This window comes from Gadus macrocephalus, chromosome 16 (assembly GCF_031168955.1).
Source record: "Gadus macrocephalus chromosome 16, ASM3116895v1".
NCBI lineage: Eukaryota > Metazoa > Chordata > Actinopteri > Gadiformes > Gadidae > Gadus > Gadus macrocephalus.
Window position 1 is genome coordinate 7,728,971 of NC_082397.1, and position 20,823 is coordinate 7,749,793.

The window sequence follows — 20,823 nt, forward strand, 5'->3', positions numbered from 1 at the left end:
TCAATCCATTAAACAAAGTGGCATCCTAAAGCTAGCCGACTGCCAACAGATACCTGGCTAACCAACAGCTAGCCTTCTGTTGGTAATATAGCTAGCTAATAGCTAGCTTACTGCTCACCTACATACCTGGCTAGCAAACAGATAACCTTCTACACACAGTCAATCTGGCAAAACAACAGCTAGCCCTCTGCACATCTCGACACCTGACTAGCCAACAGCTAACATTAGACACACCTAGCCAAACAGGGTAATCAACAGTTCTTCGGGAGCCTTTGCAGAAATGCAGACCAGTGTGTACCCATAGCAGGAATATAACAGCCTTTCCTCTATATTGTTTCAGAAATGCCATCACGATGATACCAAACAATTAAATCACAATACAAGATTGTTTGTCTGAAAGACTATAACTGAATTGGCTACATGACTTAGTGTAGCATGTTAATTATTATTTAGGGGTTGGGTTAATTTCAGTTCCCTGGTAACAGACTTTGAACTTCCATCTTGTGTTTGGTAAGGTATTGTGCAAACATCATTTTGGTTGCGTTGAGACACCTTCATATAGTATAAATCTTATCCTTCTTTTGGGCTTCTCCAAAACCAATATGTTATTATTGTAACAAAGATGTCTTCTGTACTTAGATACAGGAAGACTATTGACATTGTAAGGCTAGATAATTAAAAAACAAATTAAGTTTATTTCCACACATTATTATTCTTCTCCCCACCTCTTCCCTCCTCTCTCTCTCTCTCTCTCTCTCTCTCTCTCTCTCTCTCTCTCTCTCTCTCTCTCTCTCTCTCTCTCTCTCTCTCTCTCTCTCTCTCTCTCTCTCTCTCTCTCTCTCTCTCTCTCTCTCTCTCTCTCTCTCTCTCTCAAAGTCCTCCCACACCCACTTTACTTTCACAGCTATTAAAAAAAGAAGTCTCTGCTTGATTTGTTTCTCTGATGCAGCATCAAAGAGGCGTAGCTCACATGATTTCCCACGTGGCGGTTTCGTAAGCAAACAACAACACCCTAACAGCCAAAATTGGATAAAAAAAATAAATTCAAGAGACAAATTCTCACCGTTGTGACTGAGGAGCTGTAGTTGTCTGCACTTTTGTCTGAAGAAACACAAAGAAAGGTTTGAGAATCACAGCGTCAGTGAAGCACCTTATATAACAACATATCAAGAGAGAGGCGTCCGTGTTTGTGGACAGATGGTGACAACATCAGCTGCTCTCCTGCTAAACTGGGCAGTATTCCTAGATAAAGCTGCCTTGTTTTACCTATAAGACGTGATGGTCTATCAGTGTGTATGAATGGATTTGTGTGGCCATAAGGCAGGGTACTGCGTTCAATAGAGGATTGAGTGCTTGAGATGGTGCTAAATTCTAATCCGGCTCGTTCCTTTTATCTTTCTAGAGAAGTATGCAAAGTATGTGTGTGTATATGTGCATTCACAGATATGTTATGCCTGTGTGTGTGTTTCCAAAGATCTGGTTATTGCATCTGAGGTTGTGTCTGCATTTCTGCACTTCTTGAAGTGTGTGTGTGTGTATAGCATACACGTGTCTGTCTGTCTGTCTGTCTGTCTGTCTGTCTGTCTGTCTGTCTGTCTGTCTGTCTGTCTGTCTGTCTGTCTGTCTGTCTGTCTGTCTGTCTGTCTGTCTGTCTGTCTGTCTGTCTGTCTGTCTGTCTGTCTGTCTGTCTGTCTGTCTGTCTGTCTGTCTGTCTGTCTGTCTGTGTCTGTGTGTGTGTGTGTACCGGTGAAGCTCATGTATTTCTGGCTGTTGGAAGTCTCCTTGGAGTCGTAGAACTTGAGCACGTCCAGAACGGCCTGCGGGTTCTTCTTCTGCTCCAGCTTGGTGATGTTGGAGGTCTGGAGGAGCCGCGCCCACTGCTCTGGCATGCCCTGGAGACACACACACACACGCACACACACACACACACACACACACATTCACGCGCGCGCACACACACACACACACACACACATATACACACACGAGCGCACACACACACACGCACACACACACACACACACACACACAGAAAAGTGAAGTTAATAAAACATTGTAGTGCTGCTTTACTCACAAACTACTTTAATGCTGCAGCCGTACCTAGCGCGGTTGAGGGAAGGCTATGATTAAAGTACTCGGAGCATAGAACCCTACAGAGGGATCACTGACAGTCCCGGTCCTTATTAAGGGTGGTGGGACGATGCCTCAGACAATGGTGAGCTCTACCGGGGCCCAACAAGGAACTGGGTCAAAGTCCCCAGTCTTTCCCTTCATCTTTCTGCTCATCTGAGTTCATCACGCACTCTTCTGTTTATCCCTCTGTCCCTCCACCCATCCCCTAGTACTACTCATGCATCCACCCATCGCTGGCCCACATTCTGTGAGTGTGCGGCGAGCACGTTTGTGCATTTCAATGCAAAGCCTAAGACTAAAGACCCAGACGTGAACTCACCGCGGACCAACCAAAACACAAAGATTGAGTTACATGGTTGGCTCATGTATATGCAATGCCTGAAGATGACATACCACTCTAGTTCCTGTTGGGTAACAGAACCCAATGACACGCTCACACCACAATGAAAAATAACAAGCTTTTCTTGTGTAGTGTGCATGCACACACATAAATGCAGGGACACAATTGTGTGTTGTGTGTGTTGCACTGGGAAACATACCAAAGGCAGATCATATAAGCATTGGAAAAACCAACGCGCACCCACACACACTAACTCACGGTGAATTCTCCAGTGACGGCATCAAAGCCAACGTGGATGGTGTGTTCAAAATCAGACGGGAGAGAGATCTCTGGGCGCTCCTTCTTCTTGTTAGCTGAGAGAGAGAGAGAGAAAGAGAGAGAGAGAGAGAGAGAGAGAGAGAGAGAGAGAGAGAGAGAGAGAGAGAGAGAGAGAGAGAGAGAGAGAGAGAGAGAGAGAGAGAGAGAGAGAGAGAGAGAGAGAGGGAAATACAGAGATAGGCAGAGAGAGAGGGGAGAGAGATAGGGACAGATAAAAAATAGGGCCGAGATTACATTTTGGATAGGCATCACAAGGTTAGTCTGCCACCAAAAGGGCCTCAGATTGAAGACCTGGAAGTCCCCGTCCCCCCCCTGCATTGCCCACCTCCAAAACCAACCCACCACCCCCTCCCCACCAAATCCAATAAACCTCTGCATGCTCCCACACAGCAAAACCATTACATAAAGCATCATCAGATATCGAGATCTGATCCAACAGGCAGTGAAAAGGCGCTTGAGTTTAGCTCTCTGCTTTGCTTATGCTCATACAACCGTTTATACACGCATAAAACCCCCCTGCCCTGGCCTGTACCCATTTGATTTAGCAACGTTTAACTGGGATCATCGTTCATGCCGGAGTGTCCCAGCAAGAGGTGATGAGGCCTTTGCATTTGTTTCAGTCTGGGGTCAACGCCAGCCGGCAGCTGCTCAAGGTCAGAGGTCAGGCTCCGTTAGCTTGTTAATGGCCACCGAGGGGCAGCTAACAGGAATGTAATTAACACCAGCCGCCGTGAGGGCCGCATGCTGGTGCGGCAGGAAGCCTCTCGACAGGTGTGTGTGTGTGTGTGTGTGTGTGTGTGTGTGTGTGTGTGTGTGTGTGTGTGTGTGTGTGTGTGTGTGTGTGTGTGTGTGTGTGTGTGTGTGTGTGTGTGTGTGTGTGTGTGTGCGGGCGTGCGTGTGCTTGCGTGTGTGTTTGTGTGTGCCACATGAACACCTGTTTCAAAGCAGTTTGTATGTTTTTTTTTTAAAGGAGCAGAACAACCATGCAGGCTCCCTCTGTGCGTTCCGCCTCACTGCAGAGACCTGGCGACGGGGAAAGGTCGATTTGATCCGTCAGCGGGGAAAAACATGAGAAACACGAAAGGTCAATCCTTTTCATGAGACCGGGGAAGAGTGCTTTGGGTAAAAACGGTGAACAAAAAGAAAGGAAGCAGTGCAGCAAAATGCATCTGTACTGAAAGAACAAATCGGATACAAAAGCATAAAAGAGGAATTAAGAACACAGAAATCTTTAAATCGATGGATGTAATTATGCGTAAAGCTCAGAGGGCTGACGCCCACAGCCAGTTAAGCTGAAATGCTAATAGGCGAAATCCCTTTGTGGTGCGCTAAGACAAGGCGGTAACTAGGCGTGGACAGCGGTTAAGTCTGTAATGCGGAGGTGATTACACGGGGGGATAACGAGGCCTCGTTTGCCCGTGCACAGGACTGACACAATGAGGCTAGTACCTAGCGCCCTGACGCCGTTAGCATTATTCACTCTACACACTGGGGAGAGTCTAGCTAGCCATGCTGCTGCCCCATGCTTCACGGTGGCTAATTAGCTCTAACAAGCTTAGATCCAGACAGGAGCTTTTGCGGTCACATCAAGTGATACATTCCTTGTCCACAGTATCGGTTCTATTCTACACCACTCTACAATCTCTGCCGCTCAAACTGGTAAAGGATGTTTCTGATGACTTCTACATTTATTTTGGCACGGCAACTTTGAGGTCACAAGTTTGGTGTTTTCAAACTACTGCAGAATCTTGCTATTGGCAGCCTTTTGCCTCTCGCTGTAATGTAGCCAGCAATGTTGAATTTCCTAGCGCCCTTGAGTGTCCTTGAGCAAGGCAATGAACCGATCCAGGTGTGGAGAGGCCTTGTGAGGTATGGCTTCACCCACACACCTAGACTACGTCAGCCAACATGATCTGCCCCTTATGTTACTGGACAGGACCAAGGAACATGAATGGTCGTGATCCACTCTCACACACGTGGGATTCACTTCCCCCCCGCACCACTAGGTGGCGATCAGAGGGCAGAGCAAAGATAAACTAGACCTCACTGGTCACAGCTGGTCAGTTATAACCAGCTTTTTCTTTCATTGTTTAACTGTGAAACACGGATAGGATGTCTTGGCAGTGTATCGTGCATCGCTGGTAACCAAACCTCTTCATTTGAATTATTAACTGATATTTTGACAGGGTTTTAAAAGAAGGGAAGATGAAGTATACATGTCCCCCAGCGATGTAACAAGATCTCGTAAACTATGCTCCACTAGAGCGATGTACACGGTGGGGAATACATGCCAGCAAACTGAGCAAGCTAGTTAAACCTGCTCTACCTAACCCCTGTCTATCATTTCAACAGCATTTATTCAGAGATACAAAGAAATATCTGAATTCATTAAGTTTGGGGCGATTCGTTTTTTTTATCCTTTTATCTCATCTTTCCCAATCATTTTGGACAATAATGAATACTATTCCATATTTCAGCAGACACTTTATCCAGACATGAGGGAGCAGAGTGTCTTGCTCAAGGTGGCCTTCAGGTCGCTGGAAGGGTGGACTTTGAGGATCGAACCCACAAACTCTCGGGTGGGAGTCACATGACCATTACGGCATCCTGACCTCCTAACTGAATTGTAACTTCACTGCAGGGCTGAAGTGCTGACTGTCGTGAGAAAGTGATACAGTGCAGGTTGACAGTATGCTAAGTACTGAGAGTGTGTGTTTGTGTGGATGCGCGTGTGCGTGTGTGTGTGCATGGTGTAAAGATAATGTGAAGGCCAAGCACTTACTCTTGTCTCCTCCCCCCGTGAGTATTGACCTGATGGATCGATCCTTCTTCTTCTTGTCCTCTGGGTTGGGGGGGAGGGGCTTAGACCCATGGTTCAAGGGGGCGGGGTCCTTGCTGCTGGAGCCAATCATGGTGCTGGTGTTCCTCATGGGCGGGGCTGGGGGCTTGTCTTCGACCTCCCCATTATCAGACATCTTCAGCTAGGCTGCAGACGGCTGCTTCTGCAACGACAAAACACCAATCCAATACACCGATTAGGGAAAAAGGTGTGAGCAATGCAAAACTGACCAATCACAGGCGAGAGTGTGGTAAATGGACCAATCACAACGGGATTTGAACTTGAGCGGCAGTTGGTGGCTCAGATCAGGGAGGAGACAGAAAGAAAACAACAAGCAGAAATGAACACTTAAAAAATAGAAAAAGAGACAGAATTAAATGAAAGACAAAGATGGGAGGCTGTTGAAGGACGAGGAGGCCGGGAACGGGATGAAGGGAAGAGGGCCCTCTTGTTTTGCTGGTAAGTGGGTAATGACACCCTGGTATCCAGCTGTAAATACCCATGATTACAGCAGGCTATTTGTCAGTTGTGGCAGCCTAAGTATAAGTGGTCAATACGATGTAGGAGTCATCTAAACTGCCATTCCTGATCGCGGTGTGTAGACGTGTGTGCGTCTGTGAGAGCATTGTGCGTGGTGTCGTCGCCGCACGTGTACAGAGAGCGGTTAACATGTGTGTGTGTTCCAGCCTGTGCGCATCTGCGTCTGTGTGCGTGCGTCAGTGTGTGTGTGTGCATGTGGCCAAGTGACCCAGCCCTAAATGCTGTGACAAGGGAAAAAGCGCATATATTCCTGCTCCCACAAGGGTAGGACCACCACACACACACACACACACACACACACACACACACACACACACACACACACACACACACACACACACACACACACACACACACACACACACACACACACACACACACACACACACACACGCGCTTTAGTCATCAAGAATTTCCATTAGAAGGAATGATGGTAATCTTATTACAAACAAATAACAAACGTTGTATGTGTATATTGTGCGTGTGTAAATGGATCTACATGTTGTACTTGTCTTGGTGGCATTCAGATACATGCACACAGTGTATATCCACACAGCTTAGAGGGCACATACCATGAGCTAACCTGCTCAGATCTCTGCCTCGCTGGGCATGGGTGTCCCATCGGGAGACTATTCAGGTCACTTTTACTCAGCTAAACAAACATACACACTCTATTTAACGCACGCACGCACACACACACACACTCGCCCGCACACACAGACCGACCGACCGACCGACACACACACACACACACACATGCACACACCAAACACAAACACACACACGGCATAATAGCCATCTGTTCTATTTCCAGAGTACTTTAAAGAAAAGTAGGACTGTCATTTAAATAACGACCTCTACATTACAGGCTTCTAAATGACAACCATTTAGGATACAGTGTGCTTCACCCAAGGGTTCACTGCCACCAAAACTGTGGGCAAAACGATGTCAGTCCACCAGACAATATATTCTGGATCATATGGACTCGAAAACGGGCTGACATAAGAAATAATAAAATTTGTGACTACCTTCAACCATGTATAAAAACGGTTTAACACCCATGTATGTCACAGAGTCAGGACAGAGCTCCCGCAGAGTCTAAACTAAAACGGCTAAAACAACCCTTACCTTAGCAGCGTCTGCCCTCCATAAGCTCGGCTTAAAGTTGTCCTCAGCACTTACTATCTCTGCTAACCCGGCGTGTGCCTCTGGGTCAGAGCGAGCCAGGGTGGCAGTCCTGGGTGAGTGAGTCGTGTGTGATGTGTGATGTGTGAGTGTGTTAGCGGGGGCAGTGCTACCCAGGCGCGGCGGCTGTGTGTGAACTAAGCTCCGCACGCCGACTGGCCTTTTGAATGGCCGGGGCTGTAGACGTGGTGATGTCACAGCGTGATGTCACAGCCGGGTCACAGCAGGAAGTGGTGCCCCAGAGAGACACATGCAGGCCCATGATGAATGGAGATAACCAGACCTTTACATACACAAGGATGCGTGTGTGTGATGTTTAGCGTACAATGACGGCTTTGTCTGAGTCTTTCTCTCGCGCCAAACACAGTTACAATGAAATTATGTTTGAGGACCAAACCCAATGAGCCACAAGTGAACACACACACACACATGTGAACCAACACACCGACAGATATGCACATGTACAGTAGTAGGTATGAAATACTACATCTAAAGATATTATTAAAAACAGGAGCAAAGGCTTTTTTAGATTGGAGTTATAGTTAAGTTGAAGAACAGCTAATTCCCACGCACACACACACACACACACACACACACACACACACACACACACACACACACACACACACACACACACACACACACACACACACACACACACACACACACACACACACACACAGCTGAGTTGACAAAAAAGCAGCTGGTCTCAAGGTGTTTCAAAAGAGGCACACACACACACACACACACACACACACACACACACACACACACACACCAACAATCAGTGTAAACAACAAATTGTCTTTGTGAAGGGAGGGGTATCAAACACCAGCTCACATCCTCCTCACACCCCTGTGTGCGTGGGGGAGGGGGACACACACACACACACACACACACACACACACACACACACACACACACACACACACACACACACACACACACACACACACACACACACACACACATGTCTCCAGACCCTCAAACACACACACACACATGCAGACAGCCTCTTTAGAAACACAAACACATGTACCATAACCTCTGTCCATATCCAACTCCATATCCCAACGGTAATGTGACCCCAACACAGCAAAGTAAGTTAAGAAATAGTTTCCTAAGTTTGGGAAACAATATTTTCATTATTTTTCAAGCCAAGTGAAGGTTTGTGGTTCCTATACCGATACCCTCAAGCCAACACACACACACACACACACACACACACACACACACACACACACACACACACACACACACACACACACACACACACACACACACACACACACACACAGGGAGGTAATATTGGGGTCTCATATTTCAAACTCTGATGTCAGTTTTGGCAGCAGCCTGTTATTAAACAAACCCCCCCACCCACAGCCAGCTGACCATACAAACACACACACACACACACACACACACACACACACACACACACACACACACACACACACACACACACACACACACACACACACACACACACACACACACACACACACACACTCCAGTTCTCCTCCTCAAACACAAACAGGCACAGAAACATTTTCCCTAAATGATTTGTGTCATGAGTTTGAATCCCGGACTGGGGTTCCCCGTCCTGGAACATTGATCTGCTCAACAGTCTTGAGGTGCGATCACATGAGAAGCTTTAAACGCTTTAAACCCCTCCACGCCATTGTTTTCCAATGGGGGAAGTTCCCGCGCAGCACGACATCACGTGCCAGCGGATTTGGTTGGTTAGAACGAGAACACGAGGACCGATCTAGCGACGCGCACGCTGTCTCAACGACCCGCAAGTGAACGCACCTTTACTGCTGCATCACAGGGGGGACATAGTCTGGAGAACAGACGTAGACACACACACACAAACCCACACACACCAACCCACACACACAGCCTTTGTCTAAATGCGCCGCCCCCGGTATCTGTGTCGAAGACAAACTCACCACATCAGAAGGCGAGACATATGAGTCAACACACACACACACACACACAAACACACAAGCACACAAAAGATCAATGTTCGAATCAACACCAAGGATAGAAAACGACATTGGATACACTATGGCAGTTGTTGTGCATCCCCCCACACAGACCCCCAAGGGTACCCTGGGTCAGAACCCCTCATCGATCTCCTTCTCGTCAGCATTTAGCCACTCGCTCGCTCAAACTCACTCGCCTAACTCACTGAGTCACTCAGTCCCTTACCCTAACTCACTCAGTCCCTTACCCTAACCGTTACTCACTCTCTAACTCAGTCCCTCGCCCCTAACTCACTCACTCGCTCAGTCCCTAACCCTAACCCTAACTCACTCAGTCCCTTACCCTAACCCTAACTCACTCAGTCCCTTACCCTAACCCTAACTCACTCAGTCCCTTACCCTAACCGTTACTCACTCTCTAACTCAGTCCCTCGCCCTAACTCACTCGCTCGCTCAGTCCCTAACCCTAGCCCTAACTCACTCCCTAACTCAGTCCCTCGCCCTAACTCACTCGCTCACTCAGTCCCTAACCCTCGCCCTAACTCACTCCCTAACTCAGTCCCTCGCCCTAACTCACTCGCTCGCTCAGTCCCTAACCCTCGCCCTAACTCACTCCCTAACTCAGTCCCTCGCCCTAACTCACTCGCTCGCTCAGTCCCTAACCCTAGCCTCCGTCTCCCTTCCTCCCCACAGCGGTGAGTCATGTCCCGGTGGTTTCTCTGCCTCACGCTGCAGCTGGGACTCTGCACTCTGACGGCGTCTGAAGGTCTGTAATCAACCATAGGAGGGGAGGAACCTGAGCCTGGACACAGCGTCTTGTCTTCAGAGGCCCCAGACAGGAGGCTCGGGCCTGGAGCCCGGCTCTGGGGCATGCTTTCCCTGTCACTCACTCGACATGCACTTGGTGGATTGGTTGCTACGGTCAGTGCCTTCTGATTGGCCGACAGGGGTCGAGGGGGGCGGGTGAGGGGATGCAGGTACACTGGGGTCTGTAACTAGTGTGGATTTTCATCGTTAGATAGAACATTTCATTGTCCTGAAATATTTTGAAGCTTTATCCAGAATGTCTCGATCGATGGAGAACCCAAAGTGATCTGTGGGCCCGAGACCTGACAGGAAGTCACAGGACGGGGGCCCAGGATAAGCCAATCACTGGAGCCGCCCTCTCTCACAGCAGGGGGGCTCACTGTGGACGGTTTGTGGTTTAGGGACGGAACTACGGAGAGGGGCACCGCTCAGATGAGTGTGTGTGTGTGTGTGTGTGTGTGTGTGTGTGTGTGTGTGTGTGTGTGTGTGTGTGTGTGTGTGTGTGTGTGTGTGTGTGTGTGTGTGTGTGTGTGTGTGTGTGTGTGTGTGTGTGTGTGTGTGTGTGTGTGTGTGTATCTGTGTATGTAGGTGTGTGTGTGTGTGTGTGTGTGTGTGTGCGTGTGTCTGTGTGTGTGTGCGTGTTCGTGTGTGTGCGCCAAATCTCCGGAGGACCTGGGGTGTTCCCTGCTGTTCTATTATGCAATGTCCGGGTTGCCACGGTGATGTATCCTACCGCTCTCCTCCCAAAATAAGAGCGTGGATACACCAATGTACACACACAATAAAAGCCCCGACTCGTGCAGAGATGAGCCGACTCTGCCTTTGGAAACAGAGTTTGTGTTTCGGGCGTTTCTACACAACAACCGTCGCAATGGGGGTCCGGCAATCGGTTAGATTCGCCGTTGACCATTTCAAGATGGCAGTACTACGCACAAAGCCAAACTTCCACGGTCGCTCGGTCCGTGGTAGTTATTACCTCCCTCCAGATGGTAGTACTCTGTGTACGATCACCTCAGTGATGAACACACACACCGCATTGAACCCAGGGGAATACCTGTCCAATGCTTCCTATTATGGTCGGTAGTGAATACAAAATCTCTCTTTTTTTCTCTGTCTCGCTTCCAGACTGCCATATTTTTGCCTGCCTCTGCAATTCACCATCCTTTCTTTTGATCTCTCGTTTCTCTCTCTTTAACACATTCTCATACTCTCTTGCAGTTTCCCCACACGATAAAACAGCACAATACTATGCTTCACAAACACTTTATATTTATTTATATACCCACCATAAGCGCACACAGAAAACAGACAGATAAAAACACACACTGGTCTAAACACACACACACACACACACACACACACACACACACACACACACACACACACACACACACACACACACACACACACACACACACACACACACACACACACACACACAGTCTCTCGCTGCGCTCTTCCTGGAAACGCCTTGTCAGGCGGCGTCGCCACGGTTACGGGAACACAGCGCATCCTACCCAGTTAGCATGCATACATACATACATTAACGCTCCCGGTCACACACAACCTGACTAGGAGCACACACACACACATTCCACCTCGCCATTATTATTTCACTGCTTTCACGCACACGCGCACACACACATTGTGTGTTGGTTGTGTATCCAGACGGAGCAGGGGTGGGGGGGGGGGCTCTCTGTGTCTGGGATTGGACTGGGTACAGCCCCCCCCTCTGCACGTGGAGCTACTGGTTCACCACGGTCAGCACATATCAAACATCATGGCCGCCAAGCACTCCAGACACAGAGAGACAGAGCGAGACTGAGAGACAGAGAGACAGAGAGACAGAGAGAGAGAGAGAGAGAGACAGAGAGACAGAGAGAGAGAGCCAGAGACAGAGAGCGAGAGCGAGAGCGAGAGAGAGAGAGCAAGACAGAGAGCGAGAGAGAGAGAGAGAGAGAGAGACAGAGAGAGAGAGAGAGAGAGAGAGAGACAGAGAGCGAGAAAGAGCAAGAGAGCAAGACAGAGAGAGAGACAGAGAGCGAGAGAGACAGAGAGACAGAGCGAGAGAGAGAGACAGAGAGCGAGCGAGCGAGAGAGAGAGAGAGAGCAAGAGAGCAAGACAGAGAGCGAGAGAGAGAGAGAGACAGAGAGAGAGAGAGAGAGCGAGAGAGAGAGTCAGAGAGCGAGAGAGAGAGAGAGAGAGAGAGAGAGAGAGAGAGAGAGAGAGAGAGAGAGAGCAAGAGAGCAAGACAGAGAGCGAGAGAGCGAGAGAGAGAGAGAGAGAGAGAGAGAGAGAGAGAGAGAGAGAGAGAGAGAGAGAGAGAGAGAGAGAGCGAGAGAGAGCGAGAGAGAGCAAGAGAGCAAGACAGAGAGCGAGAGAGCGAGAGAGCGAGAGAGGCATTGAGAGCCCTCTCTATGTCTCCCTTTCTCTAAGGATCAAGGTAAAGAAACACATTGTGAAGGCGAAGGGAACAGAGAAAGACGGCAGACTTCTCGGGGTTAGAGTCTAATATCACGTTGCCACGCGATCAGACGGCCCTTGGGCAAAGACTTCAACTGTATATTTTAACATATTTTATACACACACACATTCAAGTGTAAAATATCTTAGAAAATTCAAAGGAAAAGAGAAAAAGTGCATTCTTTGCATTTCAATAAAAGACACACACACACACCCACACCCACACACACACACACACACACACACACTCTCTCTCTCCTATTTCCTAGACAGTCTGAATGAGAGAGAGTCAGAGAAAAGAGAGACCGAGACAGATGGTGATAAAGTGGCCGGCAGGGCCAAACATAACAGTAATGACAGCTGTAAAGAGAGAGAGGCGAGGGCGAGCCAGGGGGAGAGGGGCGAGAGAGGGGAGGGAGAGGGAGAGAGGCAGAGAGACAGAGAGGGAGTGAGAGAGGGAGAGGGAAACGCACCTGCTGTATGTAGGGTGGGATGGAGGGATGATGCAGAGGGAGGGAGGGAGGGCTGATTGTTAATTCAGCATGAAAGAAGGGCAGGCCACGCCCTTATGGGGTTGGGAGGATGATGGGGGAGAGAAATGAAAATACAACTCAGACAAAGAGTGAAACGGGGAGAGAAAGAAGAAAGATTATTCAGACCTAAAACACACATTTTTGTTCTCGCACACTCAGTGGCCTGTCCGGTTGAATCCATGTCATGTAAGAGTTATATTTTACATCTTGCATGCATTCGTTAAAATTAGAACAATACAACCCATTCCTAGCGTGGATGTGGGGGACTTGTTTATTTCGGTGGGGAAACCGCAGTGAGTTTCTGAAAGAAAATACGGCTATTATAACCAATATATATTAATAAGGCTTACTTCTTGTATAAGAGCGGCTAGATGTGCTGTGTTAATAGAAAATACATCAGCGGTTGTAGAACCGTCCACTGAGTGACATTGTAATCGAAAGCCTCCACTAAGCCACTAGAATGTAAATAAAGCAAAAAACATGTATGCTATTAGCAAGCCATCCGTCTCAAGCACATTGATTATGCATTCAAGCGTGTCATTGATCATGCATGACAGTGGGGGAAAGGGCGGCAGAACCGGGAACACTCGTGTGCTCATGCACGTGAGAAACATAAAGATGACAAACGCAAACTGAGTAGGAACTAATGACACACACACACACACACACACACAGGCGGGCATCGTCCATCCAGCCATCTGCCTAGCCCCAAGGGGTTAGCCGAGGTTGAAGTGTGTGTGTGCGTGCGTGCGTGCGTGTGTATAGGGAATGTACGTTCCTTAAAATAACATACATAATCAATTTGGTACGCCCCCCCTTGAGATTATTTAAACAATGTCTTGCTCCGCGTTGATCTCTCTCTCTCTCTCTCTCTCTCTCTCTCTCTCTCTCTCTCTCTCTCTCTCTCTCTCTCTCTCTCTCTCTCTCTCTCTCTCTCTCTCTCTCTCAGGGTGTGGTGTGATGTCATCAGTAATGGACTTTGACAGCGCATGGGGGAACACATGGCTCACGGGCCAAAGATAGGAGCATTGCTGTTCGACTTAAATGCTTTACGCTGTGACTACTCCCGCACGCACGCACGCACGCACGCACGCACGCACGCACACACACACACACACACACACACACACACACACACACACACCACACACACACACACACACACACACACACACACACACACACACACACACACACACACACACACACACACACGTGTTAACACACACCCTACTACTGAATTAATAGGAACATGTCACCTAGTATACTGAAACCTTTTCCTGTGATGACTACACACACAATGCACACCTAATCAATTGACAATCAAGGACATGAACACAGGATTACAGAGACCTCCAGCTGAGGGACTCCATGTTGAATGTCTCAGAAACAGACACACACACACACACCGCATGGACAAAGCCAAAGCCAACACACACCCATTACATGTACACAAACACACGTACACTTCCTGCCCTATCATTTATTTTCCGTCTCCGCAGTGATGCACAGAGATGTTGAGGGCAACAGGAAAAGCTGAGAGATCCAGATGGATAATGTAAGAGAGGGCATAAAACCACGATCAGGCAAACACACACACACGCACACACACACGAAAGGGAATTAAGAGTTACTCATCAGGGGAAATAAAAGTGGTACACCCTTGAGGAAACGCAGGCACGCACGCACACACACACACACACACACACACACACACACACACACACACACACACACACACACACACACACACACACACACACACACACACACACACACACACACACACACACACACACACAAAGTTTATCAGAAGGAAACGCTTAGAGATAGTGCTGCCCTGCTCCTAGTACTAAAGCCCCAGGGGTATCGGCCAGTGACATCACAGTAAACTGTGAATCACCCACCCCTATTGGTCAGGGTTGACTCAGCCGCTGTGATTGATTGGCTGTCGGAGCCCGACTAGATTGGTTTTACAGGAAGCAGCAGAAGCAGCTGTGGAGGTGAAATGGAAAGGAGAGGAACAGAGCAGAGTAGAGAGGAGAATGGAGGGAGGGAGGGAGGGGAAGAGGAAAGTGTCTTGGAGTAACAAAAAAACAATCAATGGAGGAGAGAGATAGGAGGATAAATCCCAAATAGTATGATTGTATGTTAATAATTATTGGATACATGTTGATTCGATTGGCTTTCGTGAACGGCCGAATGCTGCGTTGCTTCAAATGTTGCAAGGAATTGTGGGACAGCGTTAACTTCCTTCCTTAAAGTCGGTCCAGTGTACCCTATGCTAGAGGAGATAAGAAAGGAAGCATTGAAGCACCTTTCCTCAGCATTTACAGAGTGGTAACAGCTCTTATCATGGCTGACACTTAGATACTTCCGGGTCATTTCACTCAATAAGGAACCTTCTTATGCTCTACCTCAGCCTGGGGGCTGCACCCCTGTGGTGCGTTCACGAATCAGGGCCCGTAGGATGAACCAGCCACCTCCACACACGCTCAGGAGACAGCTCTGACAGGTGGGCCTGACCACCTGCCGTGCCTTCCCCTCTCTGCAGTAAACGACCTGCCCTGGTGCAGACGCAGCCAGTCCACCTGTGGCGTGTGGTAGGAACCACGGCTACAGTGGCTTCTATGCGGCATCTTACATCAAATAAGACTGGAGAGAGACACACACACACACACACACACACACACACACACACACACACACACACACACACACACACACACACACACACACACACACACACACACACACACACACACAGACACAAAATTGAGACAAAATGACTGTAAAAGAAAACTCACACATTAGAGGTGGGTGTAAATGAGTTCATTTATTTTCGGTTACCAGGAAGACACACACACACACACACACACACACACACACACACACACACACACACACACACACACACACACACACACACACACACACACACACACACACACACACACACACACACACACACACACACACACACACACACACACGCCTATTGGCATTTAAATTATGCAGCCAAGAGGGATCACGCAGGGAGGGGATATTACACACAATATAGTGTGTGTGTGTGTGTGTGTGTGTGTGTGTGTGTGTGTGTGTGTGTGTGTGTGTGTGTGTGTGTGTGTGTGTGTGTGTGTGGTCTCCTGGGTACTGAGAGGTAACATCACTGGAATTCACCTAAATCTTCTCTCCAGCTGAGACGTGGCAATAATTCTCCTTTTTTACTGCCGTATCTCTCTCCCTCTCTTCCCCCATCTCTCTCTCTTCCTCCTGCGCTCTTTCTCTCCCTCCCCCTCTCCCCCATCTCTCCCTCTCCTGCCTACACAGCATCCACTTTCCTCACTTCCTACCCTCCTCATCCCTCCTCTCACCTCATCGCTCTCTTCCTCTGTCCTCTCCTTCACCCTCGTCATCTCTCCTCAGCCCTCGGCTCCTCTTCCCTACATGGCGGACCTCTTGGTCCGTGTTGATGTGTCTCCCATCATGCAACTCTTCCCCATCATCCTTCACTCCTCTGTTCTCTTTGCTCCATCACAATCCTCTCCCTTCAACTCCACTTATATTAAAAAAAATGTAGTTACCTACACGCCCTTACAACCACTGGTTCGAAAGTAACCCGAGATTCAGGAGTCGACACAGTCAAAATAATCATCCTAGAACGCATGCTGTCATAAACAGTGACTGGTCCAATATGCTGTTCAAACAAACAGCTCGAGTGTGTGGGAACATGAGAACGTAAGCTAACAGGTTAGCGTGGACAGTTGGACATCTATTGGCTGCATTCCTCCTTGGTCGTGCAGAGAATCCTGAACTCCACGTTACATGGAATGGTTCACTGGAATGAAACACAATCTGAAATCTGCCCTTGGGCTGAAGCACAACCCGCTCGCACAGAGGCCCCGCCGCGCCAACATCACACACAACCTAGGAGCAGCCATAAACCAATGGAATGCATTGTCTTATGGAAACCCATCTCTCTCTCTAGCTGTCATGCTCACTCGCCCGCTCTCCCTAGCCCGCACCCTCTCTGGCTCTCTCTCATAACTCTATAGCCCTCTCTTCTCCCCTCTGTGTCCTCATCTCTCTATAGCCCTCTCTTCTCCCTCTCCTCTCTCTCTATAGACCTCTCCTCTCCCTCCTCATTTCTCTATAGCCCTCTCTTCTCCGCTCTCTCTCTCTCTCTCTCCTCTCTCTCTATAGACCTCCCCTCTCCTCTCCTCTCTCTCTATAGACCTCCCCTCTCCTCTCCTCTCTCTCTCCTCTCTCTCTATAGACCTCCCCTCTCCTCTCTCTCTATAGACCTCCCTCTCCTCTCCTCTCTCTCTATAGACCTCCCCTCTCCTCTCCTCTCTCTCTCCTCTCTCTATAGACCTCCCCTCTCCTCTCCTCTCTCTCTATAGACCTCCCCTCTCTTCTCCTCTCTCTCTCCAGACCTCTCCTCTCCCTCTCTCTCCTCATCTCTCTATAGCCCTCTCCTCTCCTCTCTCTCCTCATCTCTCTATAGCCCTCTCCTCTCTCTCTCCTCATCTCTCTATAGCCCTCTCCTCTCCTCTCTCTCCTCATCTCTCGATAGCCCTCTCCTCTCCTCATCTCTCTATACCCCTCTCCTCTCCCCTCATCTCTCTATACCCCTCTCCTCTCCCCTATCTCTCCTCAACCCTCTAGCACTCTCTCCTCCTCCTTTCTCTCTGACCAGCGAGGCTCTCCTGCTTCTCCAGAGAGGGAGGTGCAGCGTGGGCTTTCCTGCTCCTTTCAGAAAGGGAGGAGCAGCCTGGCTCTCCTTCAGGAGGCCATCTAGCACAAATGGAATGTAATCCCTGCACACACTCCTCCCAAAGTACTTTCATTTGATTTTGTACTTTACCCCACCACACACACACACACACACACACACACAACACACACACACACACACACACACACACACACACACACACACACACACACACACACACACACACACACACACACACACACACACACGTCCCTCTCTCTGACGTGACATCATGTCCTTGAGAGTCATTCTTTTTTTTTCCATTCGAAAGAGATAAAAAGAACGGCTGAATTTTTTTGCTCACTCTCTCCCTCTGTCTTTCAGTCTCACTCCCACTTTGTCTGTGTCTCCCTGTCTCCATCTTTCTGTGCACGAGTCGCTATCCCTTTCTGTCGGTCTGTCTGACTGTCCATCTGTCTCTCTGTCTATTTCCCTCTCTCCCACCTCTCTCTCTTCATGCCTCACTTTAGTGAGGTAATTATCCCTCTCTTCCTTCGTCTCTCTCTTCCCATTTGCCTCTCCCTCCGCCTCAGTCTCTCCCTCCGTCCCTCTCCTGCATCTCTCTCTCTGTGAGGGGTAGATGGAGGAAGAGAACCCTAGCAGGGGGACACAGCTGATGAATGAACCCTCAAACAAAAACAGCTGTCAGAGGAGAGACAATCAGATGGCGATCAATTAGGAGAGCACAAAAGAAAGAGAGAAAGAAAGAAAGAATGACAGAGACAAAAGAACCAAGAGGATCATCAATTAAAGTAACAGTCGGTACAGTAGAATACACGTCTGTCTTTACCACACAAAACACACACACACACACACACACACACACATGGGCTCTCCCTAATTACTGTTACACACCTGCAGCCCTCTTTCTGCCCTCCATTACACACACACACACACACACACACACACACACACACACACACACACACACACACACACACACACACACACACACACACACACACACACACACACACACACACACACACACACACACACACACACACACACACGCACACACCTGCCCCTAGAACTACTGTACCAGTCATCCAGGTAACTCACACACATACGGCTCACTTCCACAGCTGTCAAACTCCACCCCCGCACGACCCACCCTCCGATGCAATCGCCATGGCAACGCCATAAATAATGCAGTCTGCTGCAAAGCATGCGGGGCGCCACAGAGACGGACGGGCAGAAGTCTTCAACCACAGGCTTGCATAACCTGAGACAGTGCCGCACATTGACTCTGGCCCATCGTAAAACTTGACTTTTAAAGAAGCCTACTATTCTGTGGCTGTGCTGCAACAATGATATGCAGTCCTACAGCACACCATGCCAGCCCCACCATAGTACTAGAACGAGGTCCAAAGCGGAGGTCTGCAGTGTGCTTGAGAGGCGGGTCCTACCTTGAGATGTGCCGTTGGACTGGCTCTCCTCAGGGGAAGATGAGATGGAACCAACTCAGGCTGTAAGAGAGAAAGAAAGAGAGAAAGAGAGAAAGAGAGAAAGAGAGAAGAGAGAGAGAGAGAGAGAGAGAGGAATAACACAATTAGACCTGCTTTGCCACTTCTTCAAATCCATTTTCAGTTCCATCCAGTACAGTTATAGAGGTTATATAGGTTCACCAAATTGCTCTCGACTGTAGCCTACCAAACAGGATTGTTGTCTGTGGACTCAAAAACTATTTACAATTAACACATATTATTGAATGACTTTAATTATTGAATAACTATCTAATTAGTAGTATTATTTAAACACCATTCAAAGAAGAAAATCATATTGTAAAAAGTATGACTTGCAGAAATGAACCCAACTGCTCTGCGAGTACGTTCTGCTTCACTTGTTCGATTCCACTCCAACATGTCTCTTGTATTCACATCAGCATATTCACACCTTCATCATGAACTCTCTATCTGCTTCACCTCTCCCTCCCTCTCTCTTTCCCCATCATTATTACGCATCACTTCCGAGCCAGAAGCACTGCTAAATCTTCTCCTTCTTTGGTCTCTCTCTCGGTCTCTCTCAGCAGATGGAGGCCACATGCAATCCCACACAAACACAGAGTCACAATCTGCCTGCCGACAAGGGGCAGAGCAGCAGCGGCCTGAGGTCATCAGGCACACACAGACAGACAGACAGACACTGTAGCCCAACACATGAATAGGAAGTGAAATATACCACCCACGCGTCCACACCTAAACGTAACCTGCAACCTAACACCCACACCTATCCGAAACCGTCTGACGACTGTGAGGTGGACGTACAGAATGAACGTCTGACGCCCCCATCAATCAAACACCGACGGGGGCGCTGTCACTAATCCTGATTACCTCAGGCGAACGCCGTCGTGAGTGTGTGTGTGTGTGTGCTACTCAAGTACTCTGTGCTAACAAACTGGATCTACCTCTTAATCAACTTACTAAGCCACATTCTGACACACACACACACACACACACACACACACACACACACACACACACACACACACACACACACACACACACACACACACACACACACACACACACACACACACACACACACACACACACGTAACAGTGACCTCCGATGAACCGTCCCGGACAGAAGTTCTGTTCAGAGGTGTCTACTGCCAACATAATGTAATTCTGTCCAACCACACAGAACCCTTCTGTGGGGAATGTGTCGCATGATTATGATTTGAATTTAAGTGGGGTGGAAAGAGTGGAATAAATGTAAAGTGAAGAGTATTTGCTTAGGGATGATTCGTTTGCTTAAAAGTAGCCAAGCCTTGATGTACATCCAAGTTCTGCCTTCTATAAAGTGCTCAGGTACACACAGTAGGAGACTGATGGGACCTGGCAGCTCCCAGGGCTAGGGGAAGGGAGGGGAGGGGAGCAGAGACACATTGTACAGT

The 20,823-nt window shown here is 48.6% G+C and overlaps 1 protein-coding gene across 2 annotated transcripts in view; it reads right to left on the minus strand.

Annotated features, from left to right (window-relative positions):
- Positions 1-909: 909 nt before the first annotated feature.
- The window catches only part of LOC132474511 (serine/threonine-protein kinase PAK 1-like), a 24,615-nt gene continuing 4,701 nt past the window's right edge, over positions 910-20,823 (minus strand). Inside the window, exons 1-5 of one of the 2 annotated variants that reach the window (XM_060075273.1) lie at positions 7,299-7,500; positions 5,574-5,793; positions 2,732-2,826; positions 1,745-1,892; positions 910-1,101 (exon numbers count right to left, since the gene is read on the minus strand). In XM_060075273.1, coding sequence (XP_059931256.1) covers positions 1,013-1,101; positions 1,745-1,892; positions 2,732-2,826; positions 5,574-5,766 — 525 coding nt within the window. In that variant the 5' untranslated portion in view covers positions 5,767-5,793; positions 7,299-7,500 and the 3' untranslated portion in view covers positions 910-1,012. Of the gene's footprint in view, positions 1,102-1,744; positions 1,893-2,731; positions 2,827-5,573; positions 5,794-7,298; positions 7,501-19,333; positions 19,394-20,823 lie in introns of those variants that run through there. The other variant, XM_060075272.1, reaches the window with a different exon arrangement.